At 45.8% G+C, this 26,943-nt stretch overlaps 1 protein-coding gene and 1 pseudogene across 11 annotated transcripts in view; both read left to right on the forward strand.

Moving 5' to 3' along the window:
* The first annotated feature begins 1,997 nt into the window (after positions 1–1,997).
* LOC118972592 (nucleophosmin pseudogene) lies at positions 1,998–7,889 on the forward strand (annotated as a pseudogene).
* A 7,936-nt stretch (positions 7,890–15,825) lies between these two features.
* LOC108408587 (solute carrier family 23 member 1-like) overlaps positions 15,826–26,943 on the forward strand; it is a 38,933-nt gene continuing 27,815 nt past the window's right edge. For 2 of the 11 annotated variants that reach the window (XM_037019607.2, XM_037019608.2), the window contains exons 1-6: positions 15,826–16,074; positions 16,385–16,494; positions 16,602–16,743; positions 19,573–19,716; positions 20,655–20,777; positions 26,783–26,940. In XM_037019607.2, coding sequence (XP_036875502.2) covers positions 16,702–16,743; positions 19,573–19,716; positions 20,655–20,777; positions 26,783–26,940 — 467 coding nt within the window. In that variant the 5' untranslated portion in view covers positions 15,826–16,074; positions 16,385–16,494; positions 16,602–16,701. The other 9 variants (XM_017678714.3, XM_037019609.2, XM_073238412.1 and 6 more) reach the window with 9 other exon arrangements.

Here is a 26,943-nt window from a genome sequence, read left to right on the forward strand (position 1 = left end):
TATGTAACTGTACTCCTATTATGTTAATGTGTGTGTGCAATTTAATTAGTAGTTTAAAACCTATACATGCTTATGTTACTCTACAAGAAGATATGTCAAAGAAATAATCAATCTTCCCATGTTTCCTCCACCTGCTACTTCTATAGCTTTTCTTCTTCCTTCCTAATTACAACCCTTAAATAGAATTTGTGCCTCATATCGAATTTACCGTGTATCATAATTCTTCCAAGTGGTAAAGATACCTCAAGACAAATGCTGGGCATAGAAGCCACAGGGCATAAATATGCAAAGAAGTAAAAAACTAACCTTTTCAAACAATAAGGCTTCTCTCTCACTTACCAACTTTACATTTCCCTGTATGGCCCGGAAGGTGACTGGTTAGCCAGAGATGGGTGAGATTCCTCAAGGGAGGAACAACCTAAAACAGGCACAGTCGCAGGTGGGCCATCAGGTGAGAAATTGGGGAGCAACAGAGGTGAGGCTTAGAACCTCTCCCCCCCTGTTCTGAGAGAAATCTGCTGCATCCACGGATGTTTTATTGCCCTTGTCTAGCTTGGATTAGCACATAGTCTACAGGCACACACCTGATCATCTGCATTTGCTCTCTTACAACACTAAACTATGTTTTCTACCTTTATCTTGCATCTACCTACCACTTCAGCATTTTATTAAAAATAATAATAATAAAGAGAGAAATATGGTATCCACATATAAATCAAGTATAAAAATCAAATGAATATTCATATTTGGACTGATTGTTTATAGTTCATAATGCATGTTCAAAACCGAAAGTTTCTGTGATGACTGCCCTTGTACTGTTCACCATGTAACTTATTCACTATGTAAGAATTTGTTCTCCATGTAAGAACTTGTTCATTATGCTTCAGAAGATTGGAGACTTACGAAAATTAGGCTTGGGGTGGATTAATGATTGTGCATTAAGCATTGACTCCCCTATACAGAATTTTATTGTTGTTAACAACCATTTGATCAATAAGTAGGAGAAATGCCCTCACAAAAAAAAAAAAAGTACAGACTTTCAATTGTAAAATAAATAAGTAACTGGGATGTAATGTATAGCATAAGGAATATAGTCAAAATATTGTAACAACTTGGTATGGTGATAGGTGGTACCTAGAATTATTATGTATATAAATGTTGAATCAATGTGTTGTACACCTGAAACTAATGTAATACTGTGTGTCAACTACCCTTCAATAAAAAATAATTATCTACAAAAAAAAAATAAAAGAAACAGGATACGGTGGGTTGGAAAGACCTCTCTGATGAGAGTGAAGGCCGCTGATAGGCATGGAGACTGTAGTCTGCATCCCGGCTTGTGGTTTGTACCTCCCAGCACATGCTAGAAAAGGTGTGAACTGGGCCACATGGAGGATGGAGAAGACAGGACAGATGGCTGCAAGTGGCAGTTCCTGTCTCCTGCCATGCCATGCCCACCGCAGACCCTGGAGGGGATGCCTCCCGTGGAGGGTGGCATGCCCGAGGACACTGCTCAGAGGGCCACGGCTGGAGCCCCGGGTGGTGGGTGCCCTGCTGCTTCTCCCGGCTCCTCCAGCTCTCCCAGGGGAGCCCTGGGGCAGGTGGCTTTTGGGGAGTGTGTCTTCCTAGCAGCAGAGGCAGGTCCCTTCGCTGGGGGAGCAGATGGCCACAAGTGATGGGGCTGCCGATAGGGCCTCCTGGCGCAGGCTCCCTGGGTGGCTGGCCTGCCTGTAGGCTGGATGAGGTACACCAGCAGCTGAGGAAGCCAATGTGGGTGCTCCTGGATGCAAGCGGGTGGGGCCATGCTCTGTGGCTGGAGTTTCTCCCTGGGGTCTTACTCTTCAGACACAAATGCTGCCTCTCCCCCCAGGAGACGGTGGGCCTCCTCTCCTCGTCTTCACTGGCCTACGCGGCAGGCACTTCCTCTGGTCCCTTCACCACTTCTTCTTTCCTCTCTTTGCAGATGATAAATGCCAGTAAGGGCAGACTAGGCTGCTATGCCCCCATCTTCCAGCCAGACACTCCTGCCGTGCGCCTGCCGTCACCCTGAAGGCGTTGACTGGCTGTGGCTGCCAGGTCAGTTCACACTGTCTCACTGTGATCATGGCAAGTGAAGTCCAGGTAACCTGCTGCTGGGCATGAACTGGGAGGAAGAACATTTTCAGGGACTGGTAAGGTGGGGCCTGTGGCTGGCGGCACCTGCTCAGGGCCCAGGTGCGCTCCAGGAGCCTGGCTGCAGAGGAGGGACCAGCAAGGCCGTGGGGCAGGGCAGGAGTGGGAGGCCAGAGGCAGCTCCAGGGAGCCGAGCCCAGCGCGGTGGGGGCCTGATGGGTGTCAGGGCCACCTGTGAGGGCGTTGGCTTTGGACAAGGAGCAGCTGGGCTGGAGGGCTGGCAGGCTGGCAAAAATGTGGGGCGATAAACTGCTCCTGAACCAGTGTCTGTGCCACCTACACACTCTCATCTCGTTGCTCCCCAGCCTGAAGTGACAATTCCAAATTGGCACCTGGGCCTCCAAGTGACCCTCCCTGCAGCCGCCGTGGGTGGCTGGGCCCTTTGGGGCTGCAGTCAGGGCCCAGCCCGTCTGGAGAGCGTCACCAGTGAAAGATGAGATAAAGGGTGCAGAGTAGGGCAGGACAGTGGCCCATGTTGCCAGGTCATCCGTGTCCGTGTCCCCAGTGCCTCCCCGAGGCCAGCCTGAAAAGTTGGCTCTTTCTGTGTGGGGCTGCCTCCCTGGGAAGGACCTGCAGGCGGAGGGAAGGTGACCGCCCTGGGAGAGGCACCTGGGACACAGGCAGAGCTCCAGCTGGGCATCAGGGCCCTGCCTGCCGAGAGCAAGAGGGGCAGAGCTGGAGCGGAGGGAAGAGGTGCCCACCTCTGCAGTGCGCACCCTCCCCAGAGTCAGATTAGGCCCCGTGTGACTGCCCTGCTGGCACTGACCACCTGGTCTAGCTCCTGCAGCCCCAGTGACCCCTGCCTGGAAGAAGCCCCAGGCAGGGCCTGCTCCACTGAGAGGGAGGGATGCAAGGATGCAGAGCTGGCCCCAGATGGTCCTGTCCCCACGGCATTAGCCCCCTTCTCCTGGGAACCACGTTTTGTCTCTGCTCACAAGGATCTGATTCATCGCTTCTCAAATCAGGCGGGACCACAGGGGCTGGAACTCAGCTTGGGCAGCGGGAGGCGAGTTCTTCCCTCCTTCCAGCTGCCAGTCCTGGGTGGGAATATGCGCCCTCGGGGCAGGTGCCCTGAGGCTCCTCCTAAACTACGGTGCTGGAGGCCTCACTCCTCACTCTGTACCCCCTCCTCTGGGCCTTCTCAGCCAGGCCTATGACTTCAGTTCCACTTACGTGGAATCTCATAATTGACCCCTCCAACCCTTTCCTGGGAGGTGTGTCTGCCTCCTGACATCTCCACCTGGGTGTCTGAAAGTCCCCTTGAACTCACCACGACTGTGCACGTACTCTTCCACTCCGCACCTGCTCCCCTCGTTTTCCCTGATTCCATAAAAATCCCACCTTCTATCATCACATCAAAAGACCAGAAGAATCAATTGTGGGAGAAAGTGTATCATCATATGTAAAATCCACATCATCCCTAATACTTCCTTCTTCCGTCCCACCCTATGCCCAATCCACCACCAAGTTCTGTTGATCTTACCTCCTCACATCTCTGAATTCCGTCCAGTTCTGTCCATCTTCACTGTCACTTTGTTCTGACCTTCACCACCAGGACTCCCGGGAGAGCCTCCTGAGTGGGCTCTCCCTGTGCATTCTTCCCCTCTCCAGTCTGTTCCCTACACAGCAGCCAGAACATAAAGCTGGAAGATAAAGCTGCTCACATCACCTCCCTATTTAAAATACCAGTGACTTCCTAATGCTCTTCAGAGAAAAGATAAAGCTCAGCATGGCCAGTAAGGCCTTGTGTGTCTGCTCTTCTGCCTCCACCTGCCAACCCTTCTCACTCCAGTCTTCCTTAGTTCCTCGAGTGTTCCAGCCTCTCTCGTGACCCAGGGCCTTTGGACAAGCTGCTTCCTGTGTCTGAAACACTCTCAACTCAACAGAGTGTATCCAGTCACAGCCATGATTTTCTCAGGTCCTCTTCCTGACTTCCTTGTCGAGTCCTCCTGCAGTCAAGTCTCATGGTGTCATTCACCCCTCCTCCAGGGTGACTATCACAATTGACATTTCATGTTGTTCTGTATGAGCATTTAATTAATGTCTGCTCCCTCAGTGGATGATGAGTTCCGCAAGGGCAGGCAGGACCTGTGTGGCTGTTTTTCGCTCACTCTGATATACTCATCATTTAGCATGACGCTCAAAACATACTAAATGATGGCAGGCACCCTATGATGTGTTGAGCGGCGGCTGGCTGAAAGAAGGATCCAAAGAAGGGAGACATGCTCGACCTCAGCCTGGAAGCTGAAGTCCCCTTTTAGATTCTGATATGCATTGTTAGGGCTTTGTAATTGAGAACAATATCCTTTCTCGCCTTGCCCTCTCATTGAAGGATGGAAGAGAAATAGACCTTTGGATGAGGTCAAGGACATACTTCAGGGGCTTGGGTAGCAACTGTGTCAACTGTGTGAGGCCCCTGAGGCAGCAGGTGTCAGGCCTGTGTGTCATCCTCCGGTCCAGCTTGCCCTTCCTCCCCCGGACCGTCACGAACAGGACTCCAGCCCAGTCCCAGAAAGGTGGGGTCTGTTCAGAACTGAGGCAGAGCAGAGCGCAGGCCAGTTCCTGCCTTGAGGGAGAAGAGAGCTGGTCTGTGTTTCTCCACTGGGTGTCCCTGCTGCCCTGCTTCTCCCTCAGGCAAGGCTCTGAGAGGTGGCGAGGGGTGAAGCAAAGGAGGCTCCTCCCTCCCCCTGCTGGGGAACAGGGAAGACATCACCTGGCCAGTCCAGAGGATGCTGGCTGGGAGCCCAGTGTGGCTTCTAGTCTTCAAGTGCTACTTGCCATGCAGCCGTCCCCGCTTGACCTCAGGGGTGAGATCACAGGGAGGCAAGCTCTCTGACGGAGTGCTGTGCTTGAAGCTCTTCCCTGCGCCAGGACCGTCGCAGTTCTAGCACATTCTCTGCAGACATCTGAGCTGGGAGGTGGGCATGAGCAGTTCCGAGGAGTGCTAGGGCCCACAGGGGTGGCGCTGGCTGCTGGGTGCTCAGTGTGCCCAGCCTTTGGAGCTTGCAGCTCCTCAGGTCTGGGGCCCTTACACGGAGCCACCACCGCAGAGCTGCTCCTCGGCACCTACTCCTGAAGGAAGCCCGCAGTGAAGATGATGAGCCAGCCAGGATGATGGCACCGCCAAGGAGAGGGGCGTCTGCTGCTCCATGGAAGCCATCCTTGAAGGGCTCAGGAATTACTGGGACCAAGAATCCAGGAGAGGGCTGAGGGGTGGCTCCCTTGCTTCCCATGTACAGGCGTGCTGTGTGCTCACCCTCTGGGGCTCCCCGGGGGACAGGTCAGCGCTAACCCTGTTAGCTGACATCCCACTCAGCACCAGAGGTAAGCCCAGAGCCCGGAGAGTGCCTGAGTCTGTCTTGACAATGTCGGAGCAGAAAGCGGGAGGGCAGAGGTCTGGGCACTGAGGTTCTTCAGACCAACTCAGGACCTTGCTGGAATTAAGAGAACTAATACCAAAAGAACAGCTCTCCATTACTGCAGGAAACGTGTTTCTGGGAGGAAAGCCCCAGGAGGGATTCTATCACAGAGCACCCTGGGCAATCTCAGGGAAGTCACCGGACAGCTCCCACTGTCCCCAAGCTGGAATGTCATTCTCTTTCCTCTTCCCTTGGCCAGGCCTGCAGGTGAGCAGAGCAACTCCCCTACCTCTGTGCCAGGAAACAACCCTGGAGGAAAGTGTGTCCTAAAATGTAAAACCCATAAAAGTGCCATCCCCTAGGACCGTGATGTGGTTTCACCCCAAAGAACCATCCTTTGAATTGTGCTGTGAGCCGCACAGGGTGACCCGGGGGAGAGCAGGTGTTTGCCTCCCAAGCCTTCAGCACCACTGCCTCCTAGTTCTGACCTTCACAGGCCCCTCCTGGTCTCTCTAGCCTACCCCTTTATAAAGCCCTCCCGGACAGGCGAGATCCGACCAAACGTGCAGCCTCCCCACTGGACGTTTCTCTTAGTTCCCTCCAAAAACCATGCTTGTCGGATTCAAGTTATCACTTTTCTTCTTTAATTGTTGAGTGCCTTATCTGGGTTCCTAGAGTGGTCATTGGCCTGGGAACACATTTTAAGCTCATTATTGAGGCCTAGTGACAGTTCTGATGCCAGGCCAGTCATCTTTCAGTGTTCAGGAGCAGGGTGCTCTGTTGCATTAAAGCAGCTGGCTTGGGGTTCAGGAGATAATGGGGCCAGGGCTTCACCAGGGGCGGGATACCTTCGGAAGGATGGTGGCTGCCACTTCTGAGGGAAGATGAGGGCTGAGCTAGAGCTCAGTCAGGAGGCTCTGATCACCAAGGGTTGTCCTGCCTGGGTCCTGGCTTATTCCCATGCTTTTGCCTGTGACTTGATCATTTTATGCCAAGACAATCACTTCTAGTTCCCAAGACTTTTAAGCCTGCACTTCCACTTACACAGTGTATGATTTAAACCCCAAATTTAACATGACTACAAAAAACACCTACAGCTGAACCTAGTATTATGTGCCTTTTGATTTCCACGTGTCCTGCTCCACCATTTCAAATTCATCATTTTCCCCTCACCCTTGATCTCCAAACACCCAAGCACAGCACCCACCAAAGAACCCGTGGCCAGTGAGGGGTGACCTAGTAGTGAAGTCACTTATACCAGACTGTCTCAGAAGTGTGCTTGACCACCAGGTACAAAAGACCTGGGTTAATCTATGCTTCTCTCTGAGGAGCTGTGTTACCCTCTGCAGTGGAGATGAGATTCCTAAAGCTTCAGAGAAAAGCCAGCCCTGTACCTCCCCTTGTGGTAATGACAGCAGCATCTCCTGCCTAGGGAGGTCTGCCCAGTGAGTGGTCAGCCTCGTGTTGTCAGTCCTGGGCTCAGGCAGAGGAAACCAGGACTGGCCTCCTGTTTTGTAGCCGGAACCTTGGGCAGCAGAAGGGGAGGCGCTGAAGTCCACCTCTTTCTGGATGGACACCTGGCCCAAGAGTTCAGAGTCACAAGTTAGCGACTGAGACATGCTGAATAAGCTTGGATTATAGGTCCAGTCCAGAACAGGCACGGATGGAGTACCTCTGTGTATGCTGGGTTCTGTGATAGGGGGTGGTGAGCAATGGGGCTCAGAGGAGCCAAATCTTGAAGGACATCAGAGGCCATGCTAAGAATTCGTTTTACTGTTTTCTCAGCACAAGTCAGGAAGTTTTAAAAGGGGAATGACATGCAGAAGAAGAGGAGGAGGATGTGAAACCCCTAATTACACCTGGAAAGCCCCTGGAAGTGGTAGCAAGGTTCTACTGACAAAAAGTAAGACTTGCTCTGCTGCTGCTGATGATGATAAAGGTGATGATTTTGATGATAAGGAAGCTGAAGAAAAAGTTTCGGTAAAGAAATCTTTATGAGATACTCCAGCCAAAAATTCACAAACATCAAACCAGAATGGAAAAGACACAAAAAAGATCAATACCAAGATCAAAAGGTCAAGAATCCTTAAAAAGAAAAAAACAGGAAAAAACTCCTAAAACACTGAAAATACCTAGTTCTGAAGAAGACATTAAAGCAAAAATGCAAACAAGTATAGAAAAAGGTGGGTCTTTCCTCAAAGTAGAAGCCAGTTTGTCAGTTTTGAATAGAATTACTCCCAGATAACTAGCCAGGAGACTAGTCAAGATCTCTGGCAGTGGAGGAAACATTTTTAAGAAAATAGTTTAAATGGTTTGTTAATTCAAAAAAAATCTTATTTCATTTCTGTAACAGTTGATACCTGGCTCTCCTTGTTATAATGCAGAGTGAGGACTTTCCCTACCATGTCTAATAAATATTGTCCAAGTTCCATTGCCAAGATTGTGTTGTCCAAAATGCTGTTTAGTTTTTAAAGATGGAGTTCCACACTTTGCTCGGTTTTAAGTATATATGGAATGTTATGATGGGCATAGTGTTAGTGGTGGTCAGACAAATGGAAGTGGTGAGGAGACAAAAATATGCATGTGAAATAAACTCAGTACTAGAAATAAAAGCAAGGGGAATGACATGACTGGGTCTCTGTTCTAAGAGTTTATCCAGACTGCTGTGCATAAAATCATAAGGAGGCTGATGCAGTGGAAAGAGGAGCAATGAAGCTGGTTTAGATGAAGTGAAAATATTTGCTGCCATTAGAGAGAATTAGACACACATGGGATATATTTAGGAGATGAATTTGGCAGAACTTGGTAAGAATTGCACATGGTGGACCAAGACACTGTGGCCTAGGTGTTTAGCGGATGTTGGTGTCACTCACTGAGATTAGGAGCTTGCACCAAGTACATTCCCTCCCTCTCTGGACCTTAGCTTCTTCTAGCTTTCATAATCTAAAATTCTACTGCCCAGAAAGTATATTTCTGGGCAAGAAGGTAGAGGCAAAAAAGGGGAAGGAATGTTTATATTAATGGGCTTAAAAGTCAGCCTTTAAATATCTTGCCAGGCTGGCATTCAGCAGAGGACTGAGGATACCTGGGTCTTGGTCAGAGCTGGGCAGAAACTACCCATCATGGCCACATTATGTTCTTCTCAGGAGAAGCATCTTTTTTTTTTAATGGGATCCTGCTATCTACATTTTATTTATTTTTAATTAACGTATGGTTGATATACAATATTATATTGGTTTCAGGTGTACAACACAGTGATTTGACAATTGCATGCATTACTAAATGCTTACCATAATAAGTATGTAGTTACCATCTATCAACATACAAAGATGTTACAGTTTAATTGACTGTATTTCCCAGGGTGTACTTCCATCCCCATGACTAATTTACTTTATAATTGGATGTTTGTACCTCTTTATCCCCTTCACCTATTTTTCCCATCCTTCAGCCCCCTCCCCTATGGCAACCACCAGTCTGTTCACAGTGTTTTTGAGTCTACTTCTGTTTTATATGTTCATTTTGTTTTTTAGACTTTGCGTGTAAGTGAAATCATATAGTATTTGTCTTTCTCTGACTGATTTCACTCAGAGTATCTTCTAGGTCCATCCATTGTCACAAATGGCAAGATTTCATTCTTTTTTATGGCTAAGTAATATTCCATTCTATATATGTACCACACCTTTCTCCATTCATCTATCAGTGGACACTTAGGTTGCTTCCATATCTTGGCTATTATAACTAATGCTGCAATAAACATAGGAGTGTATATATCTTTTGGAATTAGTGATTTCATTTTCTTTGGGTAAATTCCCAAAAGTGGAATTACTGGGTCATATGGTATTTCTATTTTTAGTTTATTGAGAAACCTCCATTCTGCTCCCCATAGTGGCTATACTAATCTACATTCCTGCCAATAGTGTACAAGGGTCCCCTTTCTCCACATCTTTACCAACAATGTTATTTCTTTTCTTGTTGATATTAGCTATTCTAACTGGTATAAGATGATACCTTGTTGTGGCTTTGATTTGCATTTCCCTGGTGATTAGGGATATTGAGTATCTTTTCATGTGTCTGTTGGCCATCTGTGTGTCTTCTTCTGAAAAATGTCTATTCATATCCTCTGATCATTTTTTAAACTGCTTATTTGCCTTTTTTTGGGTGCTTAGTTGTATGTGTTCTTTATATATTTTGTATATTAGCCCTTTGTTGGATACAGAATTTGCAAATATCTTCTCCTATCCAGTAGGTTGCCTTATCATTGTTTTGATGGTTTCCTTTACTGTGAAGAAGCTTTTTAGTTTGATGTAGTCTCACTTGTTTATTTCTGCTTTTGTTTCCCTTGCCTGGGGAGACATATCCAGAAAAAAATCACTAGCGCTGATGTTTCAGAGTTTATTGCCTATGTTTTCTTCTAGGAGTTTTATAGTTTCAGTTGTTATATTTGGGCCTTTAATACATTTCAAGTTTATTTTTGTGGTTGATGTAAGACTGTGGTCCAATGTGATTCTCTTGCATACGGCTGTCCAGTTTTCCCAGCACCATTTATTGAAAAGACTGTCTTCCCATTGTATATTCTTGCTTCCTTTGTCATATAATAATTGACCATATAGGTGTGGGTTTATTTCTGGGCTCTCTATTCTGCTTTCAGGAGAAGCATCTTTAATATGAAGCCCAAGTTCCATTGCTAATCAGCTCCCTTAGAAGGGATCCAAGAGAGGATGGATACTGCATGCAAGAAGTATTTAGGTCAAATTCCTATTAAGAGGAATTGAGTGAAGAAAGGGCCAGAGGCAAAAACCACTCTTCTCCTATAAAGCCAATCACAAGGGAATTCCACACATGCCAGATTGCCTTAGTCTGTTTGGGCTGTTTTATGCCACAGTCTGGGTAGAGTTAACAACAAACATTTATTTCTTACAGTTCTGGAGGCTGAAAAGCCCAAGATCAAGGCGTCGGCAGATTCAGTGTCTGGTGAGGACACGCTTCCTGATTCATAGACAGCTGTCTTCTCGTAGTGTCCTCATGCGGCAGAAGGGGTGAGAGTGCTCCCTGAGTTTCTTTTATGAGAGCGTTCATTCCACATATGAGAGCTCCACCCTTTTGACTTAATCGCCTCCTAAAAGCCCCACCTCCAAATGCCATCACATTGGGCCTTAGGATACATATAAATTTAGGAGGACACAAACATTCAGATCTTACAAGGTCTCCAGCCCTGGGCTCCCACATCTTCCAGCTGCAGCTGGTTCACAAAGGGGAGCCGGTGCTCACACTAGAGTGGGGCAGATGTGCAAGGGCTTGGAGGGTCCTCAGCCCTGAGCTCCCACCCCCTCTGCTGTAGCCGAGCCCTGGGGAGCAGAGGACTGTGAATGGAGCCCAGTGCCAGGACACCACCAGTGGGAGGAAAGCACTGGGGACGGTGCAGCGAGGGGCCAACTGGGGGCGCCCTCCGTGATAACTGGCTCCACTTGGGCATGTGATGGAGGTGCCATGAGGGAGGACAAACACTAATTCTGCTTCATCCGTGACTCACACAGCCACAGCTGCTACTGCTGGAGAAATTTTCTGTTGATGCAGAGGCTCAGTCCTCTTTTCTCCTTAAGTTGTCCATAACAGGTATTAATTTCAATAAAAAAATGCAGGTGGGCAAAAAGTTAAAAATGTTCATTTTATTGTGACCCTGCATTTTACTGAGATGGTGGATGTTCAAACTCCCAGCCAGAGTCCTCCCCCGATCCAGGAGTTTGCGGCTAAATTCAGGAACACCTGGGGAGTGCCAAGGCTTCCGGAGGCCCTATCTGGCCCTGGGTCTCCTGTACCAGCAGGTGTCCCCGGAGCTGTCTATTGTCTGTCTGGTCCACGTTGTCCAGTTGATGGATGTGCCCACTGACAAGGTCCTTGACCTTTCAGGCCCATCACCCACTTTGACCACCTCTGAGTCTCTGGTTCTTTGGCTCAGGAATCAGTAAGCTGCTTCGGAGTCCTGAGGCGGCATCTGTCAACCTGCCACCTGGACCTGTCATATAGATGGTCCCTCTATGGGGTCTCTGGCCTCTCCCCCCAGGAAATGGGGCACAGCCAGCAATTGGAGGCCCCTCCCCCCAATGCCCTTGCTCTCTCCATTTCCTTTCACTTTTGACCCCCTAACTGCCTGCAGGGTGAGCTCCCTGCCTCTATAAATGGTGATCTCTTTCTTTGCCTGAGGAACCTAGCACTACTATTATTATTTCCAAAACGTTATTCTTTTGCAGTGTCTTCCTAATGCATCTCTGTGTCCCCACAAAGAAGAGGGCACTGGGCTCTTCCCACAGGAACTGAGCCTGGCTCCGCGGGTGAGACCCTCCTCAGGGTCTCTGAGGGCCAGCTGGCTGACAATGGCAGCTGATCTTGCCTCTCAAGCACACCTGTCAGGCCTCCCCTGGTTTCCCAGATCCTCTGGTGGCAGGATGTCATGGGTTGCCAAGAAGGGCTCTGGAATATTGTCCTCTGGGTATGTGGGTCACGAGATGACACAAGAAGGCTGCCGACTGGTGTTCGGGTGAGAGGTCAGAAGGGGCATTCCATCAGACAGCTTCAAGGTGATGGGGTCTGTGCAACCAGCACCTCTCATACCACAGGCGTCTCTGCACGAGCATCCCTCTGACTTGTACTGGCCTCTGCCCATCCAGCCTGCTGTAGCCCTGCCCTCCCGTCTGAGCTGCAGTGATTGGGTCTGGGGCAGCGGAGTGCTCTGTAAGGAGGAGCTGGAATTATAAAGACACCAAAGCTGGCTGCAGGAGCTGTCCCTGCTGAGAAGGGATGGCTTAGAGCAACAGTTAAATCTTGGCACCTGTTTTCTAACTTTGGAATCTGCCTGATTATACTAAAGTGGTGGTTTTCAACCTTATTCTCCATAAGCTGCTTTTAGATTCTGGTTCCACAGTTGGCAGCCCCCAGGTCAGCCACCCCACCCAGGTGTCCAGCTCTGGCTTTGGGACCCCACCTGGACATTCTTCACTGGGACCTGCTTGTCCAGTAGAAGGGGTTGGACATGGAGAGATGGAGACAAGCTGAAGGGTTAACAGAAGCATTTAGTTACACAAAAGAGAAAAGATTATAAACAGCAAATTGCCTGTTATGACTGTTCCTGATAAGCAGCCAGGGAATATGCCTGCGATCTGGGAAGACTGAACTCAAAGAAGTCCGAGTAGTATGTTGAGCTCTGGAAGTGAAAAACAAAGACTGGTATCAATTGAAGAGGAGAAAATACCGATTTAAACAAAGTGCTTAGTTATACCTTGTTTAAATTCATTTATTTAAATCATACATACATGGTGTAACTGGAATTATACACTGAAGACTTTTTAAATTGAGTATTTTGGGTTTCTTTTTTAAACATACTGTTTGGACTGGTATGCTAGAGCAGCAATCAGAGAACTTTTCCCGTAAAGGGCCAGGCAGTCAAGTGTTTTCGGTTTTGTGGGCCTGGCATGATTCAGCTCTACCGCTGTAACTCACAAGCAGCTGTAGGAAAGGTGTAAACAAATGGGTGCGGAGGTGCGCTGGTAACGCTATGCAAACATGCAGCGGGCCAGATTCAGCCTATGAGTCAGAGTTTGCCAATAGCTGTCTTAGCAACTGAGATTCAGGTAAGCTTGAGTATGGGAATTATTTAAACCTTGCAGTCCTAGATCGAGAGCTCACCTTAACTTGAGACAGCTTTCCCCAGCTGTACATATCAGAATATGAAGTAAATAATTTTGCAAATCCAAACCTAAAATTCTACAATTCTGGTTTCTGGTGAAACAAGGCAGGGCTCGAGAAAGATACAGAAAGCTGATGTTGATCTCTTGACCTCTCAGATCAAGAGTATATGACATTAGGTATTCATTTGAATGAAGCCTCTGACAGACAAGTGGCCTTTAAATTGTTTCCCCAATATTCTCTTGGATTGCTTTTTGCTGTATTTTAAACAGTTAATTCTGTTGTGTCAAAGTATGTTGAGGTCATTAGCATTAGGATCAATGTTTCAGTTATTTTTAATGCTCTTTTTTCTTTCTTTCTTTGTTTTTTTTGAATGTTAGAACAACTCAGCAAAATTCCGGGTGATTGTTGGACAACATTGTTTCACATATACATCAAAAATGCCAAAAAAAAAAAATGGCAACCTCATTGACAAAAAAAGGGAAAAAAAAAGAAACCTTTTATTGTTGGCCTTCTTAACCATCTCACACAAACCAACTACTTACAGTACAGCTAAGTACATACACAAGAAAAGTTACTGGAATGTTTGGAATAAGATTTTTTGTTGTTGTTTTGCCTTTTTTATGAATATATTCTCCCATACTGTAGGATGCCTTTTTGTTCTGCTGATGGTGTCCTTTGCTGTACAGAAGCTTTCAGCTTGATATAGTCCCACTTGTTCATTTTTGCTTTTGTTTCCCTTGCCCGGGGAGATGTGCTCAGGAAAAAACTGCTCATGTTTATATTCAAGAGATTTTTGCCTATGTTTTCTTCTAAGAGTTTTATGGTTTCATGACTTACATTCAGGGCTTTTGTCCATTTCGAGTTTGCTTTTGTATATGGAGTTAGACAGTAATCCAGTTTCATTCCCTTGCATGTAGCCGTCCAGTTTTGCCAACACCAGCTGTTGAAGAGGCTGTCATTTCCCTAGTGTATATCCATGACTCCTTTATCATATATTAATTGGCCATATGTGTGTGAGTTTATATCTGGACTCCCTATTCTGCTCCACTGGTCTGTGGGTCTGTTCTTGTGCCAGTACCAACTTGTCTTGGTTACTGTGGCTTTGCAATAGAGCTTGAAGTCAAGGAGCATAATCCTCCCAGCTTTCTTCTTTCTCAGGATTGTTTTGGCTATTCAGGATCTTTTGTGATTCCATACCACTTTGAGAACTACTTGTTCTGGTTCATTGAAAACTGCTGTAGGTATTTTGATAGGGATTGCATTAAATCTGTAAATTGCTTTGGGCAGGATGGCTGTTTTGACAATATTAATTCTTCCGCGACTTCATATTCTTAGAGCAAATTCCTCCCATTGCTTGAGATAATTACTAGAACTAGATTTTTGTAACTCACAACACCAGGATTATAAATAATCACATGCAGATGTGTTGGGCATGTATTGCAAACCACAAGCTGGTGTGTTCATAGGATGGCAAGATGATTCCAGCTGGGGAGGGAGGGTGAGGCCCCCACTGGGGTAGCTCAGGCTGTGGGAGAGTTGTGGGATACCACAGAAGCTTTAGGGTAAGAGATGGCAGAAGCCAGGCCGGACCAGTGATGAGTGGATGCACCACAGTGAAGTTGGAAGTGGGACACCACAGACAGCAGCAGTGACCACAGGCCACAGAATGATTGTAGAAAGGACTAGTATAGGGAGCTGTGTGAGACAGAGGGTGAGGACTTGCTGAAGAACAAGGAATGTTCTGAAACACACTGTACAGGCAGCCAAACAAAGTGGGTAATGCGAGTCCATCTTTCTGCTCTACTTCAGTTGTGTAGCTAACCCTGCACCATATTACCTCACGCTACAGGGCAGGTTAGTTGTATGCATGCCTCAGCCATCAGTGAGATGCAAAGCCAGGAAAGGCAGGACCTTCAGTGTGGGGAGGGTGGGATCTTTGAGAAGTCCCCTCTTCCATGTTACCTCAAAAGGTGACAGGGAAAAGAGATGCCCAGTGTGAGCCCAGCTCTGCCCCTCGCCCCTCCCTCTGACCCATACCAGCCAGGACTTCCAGTAGCAATGAAACTTGTGCTGTGAAACCCAGGTGAATGTTCCTTTGTCCTCACCTCATAACTTGCCCAGCCCAGCTAGCTGCACAATTAATGCATTCAGGGGAACCCAACAGACACGAGTGTCCATGCCCTCGTGATGCCAACCAGCCTCACTCTCACTTCTGAGATGAACTTGGGGCCTCCGGGCACCGTTTCTGGAGGACCCACAATGCCTGCTCTCTGGGCCTCATCCTCCCTCGCCCTTTGCATCTTCAGGCCCAGAAGGTTTGCATGTCTCCACGTGGCATCTCCTTGCCCCCTCAAGCTGGGGAACAAGACTGGGTTTGAGTCTCAGCTCCTGTGTGTGTGTGAACCCTGGGCAGATAGCCTCATCCATCAACATGTGAATTTCTTAATTGGTAAAATAAGGATGTGAATGATAGTTTGTTTTAATAAGATAACAAAAAAGTATAGCACAGTGTACATAGTTAAGGACACACTGACAGTCGGATGTGTAATGGACTTCGGCTCTCTTCTAACCTTGGCCTTTCTGTCCCAGCCTCAATCAGGTCTGCTCACCCCCTTGTGAAACATCCCATTGCTGGGTTCTTCAGGTCTTCCGCTTGGACCAACTCCCACGACAGCTATGTGCGTCCTGCCAAGTATTTCTCAAAACTCATGTCCCAGTGCCACCCATTCCAGAACATGCCATCATCATGAGTAGCTGGTACTTTGCTTGCTCTGGACTTCATGGAATATATCAAGAGCTTTTGAGGTGGGCCTTACGCAAAATAAGGGACTATGACTTCCTGGACTGCTCTCTCAAACAGGTGGGTTATTAGATGTTTCTGGGTCTGAGGGAGACAAGCACCCAAGCTTTAGAAGCTTTTTTTTCTTAGATCCTCACCTGAGGCCTTTACTCCACCAATGAGCCATAGTAGCTGCTCCCAGGTCAAGGGTAATACCTTTTCTCTCATGAATGACCATTCATGCATCTCAGGAGCTGGATGGGCTATTTCTGCAATGCTTTCCATTCTGGCTCAACCAGCCACTAAGAAATTCTAAGCCTTAGAAAACTGAAAAGCCTGTGTGCTCAGCCTCACTCACCTCATCCCCTGATCCCTCGATCTTGGTTTCCAGGAAGAGCTCTCAAGCCACACCCTGGTGGGCCGAACCCTGATTTGTTTCCTGGATGCCATGAGGGATTATTAACTTCTCTGCAAACACTCGTTGCACCTTGGTTCCCTGCAGTGAGTGGCAAGGGCTGGGGAGGGGTCTGCTGCAGGCCAGCAGGCAGGGCTTGGGGGCAGCCCTCTCCCCAGAGCCAGCCCAGGCTCCCTGTCTTGCTGTCTTTCAGTATCTTGGCAGATGTTGAGAAGTCAATCTTCCTCTGCTGGAGCAGCTTCACCTCTTTTTCATCCTGAGAGGAGGCTGAAAGGAGAAGACTCCCAGTTGCCATGACCTCTGCCGTCACCAGCCGTGAGCACCTGGACCCCTCGGTGAGTGTCGGTAGAGGGAGAGGGGGCGGTGAGGGCGGGCCAGCATGGAGCCCAGCACCCTGATTCATTATGGGAGCCGGGGACAATGGCTCCCATTGTAGGCAGAAGTTTAGTTTATTAGACAGGGGTCCTGCCCCTCTGGCCTCCCAATCACCAGAGGCACCCAGATGCTTCCCTGACTGCTAAACTCTGAATAAATTATGAAAGGAATGAAGAAGAGTTGGAAACTCCTTTCTGTTTTGCCTTCACTCATGGTTAGTTTCTGCTAAATCTGCATGTCTGTTTTCCAGATTTCCCAGCATTATGACTTCTTTGATCAAAAGCCCTTTTTGAAGTAGAGCAAAGTGGGAGAGAGGGAGGTGACAGGGAACTAACAGTATGTCCTGCCCTGTATTACGGAGCAGCCAGTATGTCCAGGCACTTCATGCACTTCATTTCCTTCCTTCCAAGCCATGAAGCAGGCACTTCTCTTCCCATTTTACACACGAGGTACCTGAGGCCCAGGGGCGTGAAGTCACAGGAACCTGTCTGGAAGCCCTCCAGCTGGGCCTTGAGCCCTCCACCTCTCTGACCTGTTTTGATCACCTCAGAGGAGCAGGTGCACTGAGAGGGACTGTCCGTTCCTGACAATGTCCACCACCATGGGTGGGAGGCGCTGTTCGGCACCAGGCCAGGGCTGCAGCCCTGATGGGGCCCAGCCAAGGTGTCTGTGGGACTGGGCTTGGCTCTCAGCACTGTGCTCTGGAGCCAGACTGCCAGACTCTGCCCACTTTCCTAGAAAATTGTGGGAGACACCTGCGAGAACAGTCCTGTCTTCTCAGAATTCTTTCTGCCACTATCTCATGGAAGCAAAATAAGGAAACAAAAAACAAAAAACAAAAACCTTGGGAAATAAATGAAAGACTCCCTTTTCTGAAGGCTGTGATGCATCCACATTTCTGGCTTGCCTGAGGCCAGTTGGGGAGTGGAGGGGTCTGGGCCTGTACCCACCTCCTCTTCAGTGGCCTGTCTTCTCTTCCTTTTCCTCCAAGCCTCGGTATCAGATCAAGAAGTCACTTTTCTAAGGTGTTTTTGGTTTCCCCATGCATATTGCTCTGTGGAAGCCATTAGGGCTAAAAAACACAAGGAAGGCACCTTCCTGACCCTGAAAGCTTATGGCCTAGTTAGGGGAGAGTGGGGTGCCTCCCAAATATTTCTGATACAAGGAAGAAAATGATAAGTTACATAACAGAAGAGACAAAGTGTGCTGGGAGTACAAGGGAGAAAATTGCAAGGGGGTGCTCAGCAGAGGTGATGGAGTGGGAGGCGCCAGGCTCTTCAGAGCGGGTGTGGGTAGGGGAAGCAGAGGGTCGATGGGAAGCACAGGGTGAGCAAAGGAACGGGGGCAGGATAACTGAGGCCCTATTTGGAGAAATCTGGACAATCCCAGTGGCCAAAGCCAGGTGAATGGGGGTGTCAGGAAATGAGCCTAGAGGGTCAGGTTGGGGGGACAGAAGGCTGTGCATGGTACAGATGGAGCAGAGGGCAAGGGATTAGTCCTCCCCTCAGGAGCTCCCCCTTCACATCGCCTTTCTCCTCGCACCAATCCCCTCTCTGCTTGGCTTGCCTGCTGCGGAGAGCTGGAGGGCTGTCCCTGTGTGCACGGGGACACACCTGTGGGCCACTGCCCTCAATACCTGAAAGGAAGGGTTCCATTCCATGTTTGCAATTGGACCTTGGATGAGCCATGGGCCCTCACTGAGCCTCAGTCTCCTCCTCTATACATTGGGGTGATCAGATGGTAAAGAGGCAATGAGAGGATGCACCGGATCTCCTTGCAAGCTGCAAAGCACCGAGAAGTGCCCAGCTCACCAGAATGCCTCGTTTGATCAAGTCTTACAGTGAATTTTGGCTCATGCACTGAGCTGATAGACCCCTGCACCCAGGCGAGCCTGTGGACTCTCTTCTCTTACCAGTGCTCACTGGCAGGGGGCATTTCCTTAAGAATTCACTCCTCCACAGGCTTTCTTCTGCTGCTGTATGAGTCACCCACAAACTTCTCTGCACAGGGGATTCTCCTGGGATAGAAGCCTTCCCCATATTTGGATGCACCCTGGGATGGGGCATCTTCCACCTCCATCAGAGTAGGCCTGCTCTAAAATATCTTTGGAATGTCACTTGTTTCCATGTATATCTTTAATACTGATTTGAGTCATTTGAATCTGACCCATAGGAAATTTCACACACTGTGTATCTGCCTGTTTTTTGCCCCATCTCATTACATAGGAGATATGAGGCAGTTCACAAAAAAAGACATTTTGATCAGGCTATGTGCCTTCTACCACCCACCCCCGGCTGGTGGGCTTCACAGAAGTCACATACTCTTCTTGGAAGGGAAGAACCAGCCGTTCTTAAGGAAGACAAGTTATCCCCAGCTCTAAATTCTAAAAAAATTATATTCATGTGGGGCATTATGCAGGGTCAGTTTGCCAGACCTCTGTTTCAAAACAGATGCAGAAATGGTTTCCAGAACCTTCAGGTGGTCTAAGGTGGTATCAAGACAGAACTTAGAATATTCAGAGGTCATCAGACTGGGAACAGTCTTTGTCTCTGGCTCCTGTCCTAATAGGAAAAAAGATGAGAAGGTCCAGAACCACCAGGCCCCCCAGTCAGTGATTCCCTCCCCTTCACCTTCCTGAGAATTCCGGGGGGCCCTGGGAGAGGGGCCCAGGTGAGCTGCTTGGTGGAGCACACAGCTGCAGCCCTGTGAGCTCATCTGTGAGATTGCACAACAGGATGCCACACACACTGTGCCCACTGGGTCCTAGAGTGTCCTCACATCTGTCCCAGATTTGCAGGGGGAGACAGGCCGGAGAGATGGAGTGGTGTGCCTCTGCCGGCCGAGCGGGGAGTGACAGACCACACCTGCCTCCTTCCAAGAGCACGCTGTCCTCTCGGCACCCACCCGGAATCAGTCCCCTGGCCCACCACCCGGTCAGTCCGTCAGTCAGCCTCTCCGTCTCCTGCCCCTTGCAGCCTGGTTTCCCTCTGTACCCCCACTGATTCCTCCAGGCATTTCCCAAAGCCCAGGGTCCCCTCAGCAGCCTCCAGCCTATTGCTTAGTTAGGCACAGATGGCTTCTTTCATGTGTTACCCAAGTACCGGGCACCATCACTACACCTTCCCTTTCAGAAGTCTAAACAGAATAAGCATGATGTTTCAGAGAGTTAGTTAGTTAGTTAGTTAGTTGGTTGTTAGTTAGTTAATCAATAAGCAGAAGCAAAATTCACATTTATGTTTTAGGACCTAAATGTTAGAACGTTAATGAGTATATGCTATTTAGAACCCCAGGAACAAAGTGACTCAGAGCTGCGTTGCCCTGGGCCCGCCCCCAGCAAGCTTGACTGGGGCCTGCAGCCCCTCTGCTGGGAGGCCCAACCCACCGTGCCGCTCTCTCTGCAGCCAGGATGGGCACATTTGGGGAGGGAATTAGGCTCTGTGTTTGCCGGGGCTCTAACCCCACGGAGGAGGAGGATGGGCCTCTTTCTCCACAACGGAGATGGCACAGTCTACGCCCGCCATGACAGGTGTTAGGGCTGCACCTACTTAGGGCTCCCTGATGGGATCCCCATTTACCCGACTGTCTGAGAGGGACACCTGCCCCTGTTCGGGCCCACCTCTCTTCCTCCACAGAGCTGCGTTTCTGCCAGGGCTTCAACAAGGCACCCACTCCCCTTGAGTGGCCCCCGCCTTCACCTGCAGGTCCTGCTGCAGGTAGAAAATCACTCATCTTTTGAGTCTGGACCTAGAAGTTCCAAGCTGGCCAGTGGTGGTCCCCGAGGCCTCTGGAAGGCCAGCCCTCTGTGTGGTTGAATCAGGAAGTCCACTGATTGCTCTTAAAATGCCCAGTTGTGTCCTTCTCTTGTTCCCAGCAGAGGGGTGATGGCGATGGCCGGAAGGAGGACGGGAAGCCCAGGACTCCCAGCAGCAGCCACTTGGCCTATGGCATCCTGGACATCCCGCCATGGTATCTCTGCATCTTCTTGGGGATCCAGGTAACATCACCCGGCAAGCGTTGGGTCCAAAGAGGCTGTGCCTCAAAAGCCAGGTCAACACACACCAGCTCAAATTAGTCAAGATCCCCGACTTCAGTTGCCCGTGTTCTTGTCTTCCATGTAGACAAGGAGGACCCCAGGGGGTCCTTGTCTTTCTTTCTCTCCAGGAGTTTGGGGTGGGGTCAGTGGACCAGGGGAACTAATAGGTCACATCAGGGACACTGACTAGGTTATTATTTTTTTCAAGATCCCAATTTTCATTTATTTGATTGGCAACAACTAAAATGTTTGGTAACCAGTGCTTGGGGAATTTTGAGAAACAGGCAATCTGAAATACTTTTTTTGAAATGTTACTTGCTGCAGCCTTTGTGGATGACTATTTGGTAATTCCTATTAGCATGTAAAACATATACACCCTTTAATCAGTGCCGGTGCGTAAGAATTTCTCTGTGGATATGCCTATAAGACTTGTTAAGATAAGCACAAAAATGTTCTTGTAACACTGTTGGTAATAGTAAAATCAAACCATGCCACAAACTAACAAAACCCTAGAAACAACCGAAGTGACCACCCTAGGGAACTGGTTAAATAAACTATGGCCCGTCCTTACAAACAAGTTTTTCATGCTGCTGTTAAAAAGAGAAAGATGTATTTATTTTGCAGTTAGGGAATATTCTCCAAGATATAGCAAGTGAAAAAGCTGTGCATGGGGTGATCTTTTTTGTGTGTTAAAAACAGAGATACAAGATAGAAAGAAGTATATGTAGTAATTTTGTGTTGTGAAGGATTCACAACACACTGATAAACATATTTGGTCTTGGAAAGAACTAGGAAAGGGAGAGTGGCTTTCAACTTGCACTTTCTGTTCTGTAATTGTTTTGTAGCATGAATTTTCTAACCTCATAGATGTGTTTCCTTTAATTTTGTAAAGAGGATATCTTTTAATTTTATAAAGATGTTCAATGTGGGGTGTCAGGGATGGGATGTACTTTCTGTTTGCTTGCTGTTGCTTTTCTATACAATGAGAAAGGCAAGTGTCATCCTATTTTAAAAGTATTATGAGCCAATAAAATAGATAATGTAGATCTATTATATTCACTGACTCAGAAAACTTTAAGGATATATTTTTTAATTTAAGAAAGCCCATTGCAATATCATGTTCATAGTTTGATCCCATTTATACAAATTGTGTGTTTGCATCTGGGGGTATTGACCACAGATGTTCAGAAAGATGTTACCAAGGTGAGATGTGGCCGCACATTCTGCTTTGTAATCAACCATTCTGAATTATGTTAATTTTCTCAAAATGAGGATGTATTTATCTCTTTACACAGGGGATAAAACAAAATTTTTACAAACACTTTGACATGTATTTGATAGGTCAGCAAATTAGAAGCTGGAATAGAAATGGGGAAAGGATGAGAAAATGGTCTAAATAAGGTATGCACATTGAGAGGCTGTATATCAGGAAAACCTAAGGTGACCTGAAACTGGGAGATGACATGTAACCAGGATCCAGAAATGGAGATGGAGTGTTCCCTAGGGCAAGGGAAGTATCTGAGTCTGCTAGCTTTAGCATAAACAAAAGCAGGTTTGCAGCACTGACCTTGCCATTTAATGAAAAAAATAAACAACCTTTTAAAGGTGTATATCCACAAAAAAATCCCCACGAATTAGGCAGGATGCCATAGCTTAGAACATTTTTACTGCAAGTGATGTCTTCAAATCTCCATACTACTGCAGACATGTTCTTTGGATAAAGTTGAAAATATATGTCATTTTGATAAGTGCAGATGCATACAGGTAGAAATACAGAAAAGCGCTAGAGGAAGGAACACAGAAGAATGGAAGACGAGGAATTGGGGTCCGGATAGAGGAAGTAGTTAAAGGGCCCTAAAGCTTAACTGCTGCATTTCTATATGCTAACAATGGACTGTCTGAAAAATGAATCAAGAAATCAACCCCACTGAAAATAGCATAGAAAAACAATAAAGTACCAAGAAATAAATTTAGCTAAGGAAGTGAAAGATCTATACACTGAAGACTATAAGAAACATTGATGGAAAGAAACTGAAGACATGAGTAAATGGAATGATATCCCATGTCCCAATGAACTTTTTTAATTTTGTTTTTAAATTTTGTAATTTAAATATGTGACATATCATATTATACTAGCTTCAGGTATACAACATAATGACTTGACATATGTGATTATTGCAAAATGATCACCACAGTAAGTCTGGTTAATATCTATCACCATACTGAGCTATCAATTTTTCTTTCCTGTTATAAGAACTTTTAAGATATACTCTCTAAACACCTTTCAAATATACCATAGAGTATTATTACCTATAGTCACTACATCCCCAGGGCTTATTTATATTATAACTGGAAGTTTACACATTTTCATCATCTTAATCCACTCCCCCCCCCACCTCTGGCAACCACCAATCTGTTTTCTGTATTTATGGGTTTGTTTTTTGTTTTGTTTTTCTTAGATTCCACATGTAAGGAAGATCATATGGTATTTGTCTGACTTATTTCACTTAACATAATGTCCTCAAGGTCCATCCATGTTATCTTAAATGGCAGAATTTCTTTCTTTTTCATAGCAGAACAGTATTCCATTGTACATATATACATTTTCTTCATCCATTCATCCACTGATGGATTCTTAGGTTGTCTCTGCATCTGGGCTGTTGTAAACAATGCTGCAGTGAACATGGAGCGCAGAGATCTCTTTCATACTGTGTTTTCCTTTCCTTCAGATACATACCCACAGGTGGATTGCTAGATCATGCTCTAGTTCTATTTTTAATTTTTCGAGGAACATCCACAGTAGTGGCACCAATTTACACTTCCACCAACGTTACAAACAGGTTTCCTTTTCTCTACAACCTCACCAACACTTCTTGTCTCTTGTCTTTTTCATGATAGTCATTCTAACAGGTGTTGAGGTGATATCTTGTGGTGGTTTTGATTTGTATTTACCTGATGAACAGTAATGTTGAGCATCTTTTCATATGTCTGTTGGCCATTTGTATATAGATCTTCTTTGGAAAAATGTCTATTCAAGTCTTTAGTCCATTTTAAAATCAGATTGTTTTATGCTATTAAGCAGTATGGGTTTCCTTATAAATGTTGGATATTAACCCCTTATCAGAGAGATGGTTTGCAAATATCCTCCCCCATTCCATATATTGCCTTTTAATTTTGCAGATTGTTTCTTTTTAATTTGATGTAGTCCTACTTGTTTATTTTTGCTCTAATTGCTTGTGCTTTTGGTGTAATATCTAATAATCTTTGCCAAGACCAATGTTAAGGGGATTTTCCCTTATGTTTTCTTCTGGTAATTTTACTGTTTCAGACCTTACATTTAAGTCTTTAATCCATTTTGAGTTAACTTTTGTGAGTAGTGCAAGATAGGAGTCCAATTTCGTTCTTCTCTATGTGGTTATCAAGTTTTCCTAGCACCGTTTATTGAAAAGACTATCCTCTCCCATTGTGGATAGTAGGTTTTTTGGCTTCCTTGTCAAATATCAGTTGACTGTATATGCACAGGTTTATTTGTGGGCTCTTGATTTTCCATTTGTCTATGTGTTTAGTTTATGCTAGTACCATACTGTTTTGATACATAGTCTAGCTTTGTGACAAAGTTTGAAGTAAAGAACTATGATGCTTCCAGCTTTGTTCTTCTTTCTTAGGTTTGCTTTGGCTATTTGGGGCCTTTTGCTGTTGCATACAAACAGTAGCATTGTATTTTCTATTTTTGTGAAAAATGTCACTGAAATTTTTATAAGAATGCCAATAAATCTATAGATTGTTTTGGATGGTATGAACATCTTAACAATATTAGTTCCTTCTATCCATGAACATGGGATATCTTTCTATTTATTTGTGTCTTCAATTTCTTTCATCAATGTCTTATAGTCTTCAGTGTACAGATCTTTCAGTTCCTTAGTTAAATTTATTCCTTGATATTTTATTGTTTTTTGATGGTATTGTAAATGGGATTGATCTCTTTATTTCTTTTTCAGATAGTTCATTGTTAGTGTATAGAAAAAACAACTTTTTTGTAATTTGATTTTATATCCTGCCACTTTACTGAATTGGTTTTTTGGTTCTAGTAGTTTTTTTGGTGAAATCTTTAGAGTTTTCTATAAAGAAGATTGTATCATCTACAAACAGAGACAGTGTTTCTTCTTCTTTTCTGAATTAGATGCCTTTTATTTCTTTTTCTTGCCTGATTGCTCTGCTAGGACCTCCAGGCTACTATGTTGAATAGGAATAGTGAGAATGGGCTCCCTTGTCTTGTTCCTGATACTAGTGGGAAAACTTTCAACCCTTCAACATTGAGTATGATGTTTGCAGTGGTTTTGTCATATATGGCCTTTATTATGTTGACATATGTTCCTTCTAATCCCAATCTGTTGAGAGTTTTAATCATGGAAGAATGTTGAATTTTATCAAATGCTTTATCTGCATCAATTGAGGTAGTCATATAATTTTTATCTTTCATTTCATTGATGTGGCGTATCACATTTATTGATTTGCAAATGTTGAACCATCTTTGTATCCCAGGGATAAATTCCACTTGATCATGATGTATGATCCGTTTAATGTACTGTTAAATTCAGTTTGCTAATATTTTTTTGAGAATTTTTACATCTATATTCATCATGAATATTGGCCTGTAGTTTTCTTTTCTTATGTCCTTATCTGGCTTTGGTATCAGGATTATGCTGGCCTCATTAAATGAGTTTGGGAATGTCCCTTTCTTTTCAGTGTTTTTGAAGTTTGAGAAGGATTGGTGTTATTTCTTCTTTAAATGTATAGTAGAATTCATCAATGGAGCCATCCGGTCCTGGAATGTTCTTTATCAGGAGATTTTTTATTTCAAATTCAGTCTCCTTACTCATTATTGGTCTGTTGAATTTCCCTATTTATTCATGATTTATTCTTGGTAGGTTGTATGTTTCTAAGAATTTATCTATTTCTTTTAGGTATCCCACTTTGTGTGTAATTATTCATACCAGTCTGTTACGATCCTTTGTATTTCAATGGTATTAGAAATTCCATATTTCATTTCTGATTTTATATGAGTCTGCTTTTTTTTCTTAGTTTAGCTAATGATTTGTCAACTTTGTTTAACTTTTCAAAAAACACCTCTTAGTATCCTTAATTTTTTCTATTGTTTTTCTGGCCTCTATTTCATTTATTTCTGCTCTGATCTTTGTTATTTCCTTCCCTCTGCTAACTAGGTTAGTTTGCTCTTCTTTTTCTATTTCCTTGAGGTGTAAAATTAGGTTGTTTGAAGATCTTTCTTCTTTCTAAATGTAGATATTTATCACTGTAAACTTCCTGCTTAGGACTGCTTTTGCTGCATTCCATAAGTTTTAGTATGTTGTGTTTCCATTTTTGTTTGTCTCAAGATATTTTTTCATTTCTTCTTGACTCATTGGTTCTTCAGGTGTACATTGCTTAAGTTCCACAAATTTGTGAATTTTAAAATTTTCTTCCTGTTATTTGTTTCTACTTTCATATCATTATGGTTTCTACTTTCGTACCATACTTGGTACGGTTTCAACCTTAAATTTGCTAAGGCTGATGTGTGACTTAATATATGATCTGTCCTAGAGAATGTGCTTAGGCCTTGCTGAGTATTGGTCTTGCCCTCACTCTGTACCCTGTTTTCATACTGAGCCTCTTGATTTCTTGTTCTTAAAGCCTCCTCCTTGGTTCTGGTTATGTCTTGGTTTCTTACTTGGGATGTAGGTTCCCAGTGCTAGGATCCTTCCCTTGAACTCCAAGCCTCTGGCTAGCTTCCTGCTTCTTGCTGCCAGGACCTCCTAGTTCCCACTGCTTGCCTATATCTCTGCCTGTCGCTTATAGCCAGATCCTATGAGACCAGAGGCCAAGCTCTTTCTTCTGACAGTAGAAGTGGGAATGAGGGAGTATGCAGCCACAGCATCTACATGAATGTCTACTTTCTGCTCTACCCACAGCACTTCCTCACAGCCCTGGGGGGGATTGTGGCAGTGCCACTTATACTGGCCAAGGACCTGTGTCTGCAGCATGACCCTCTAACCCAGAGCTACCTCATCAGCACCATTTTCTTTGTTTCTGGTATCTGCACTCTACTGCAAGTGCTTTTTGGAGTCAGGTA

This window comes from Manis javanica, chromosome 6, assembly GCF_040802235.1.
Source record: "Manis javanica isolate MJ-LG chromosome 6, MJ_LKY, whole genome shotgun sequence".
Classification (NCBI taxonomy): Eukaryota; Metazoa; Chordata; class Mammalia; order Pholidota; family Manidae; genus Manis; species Manis javanica.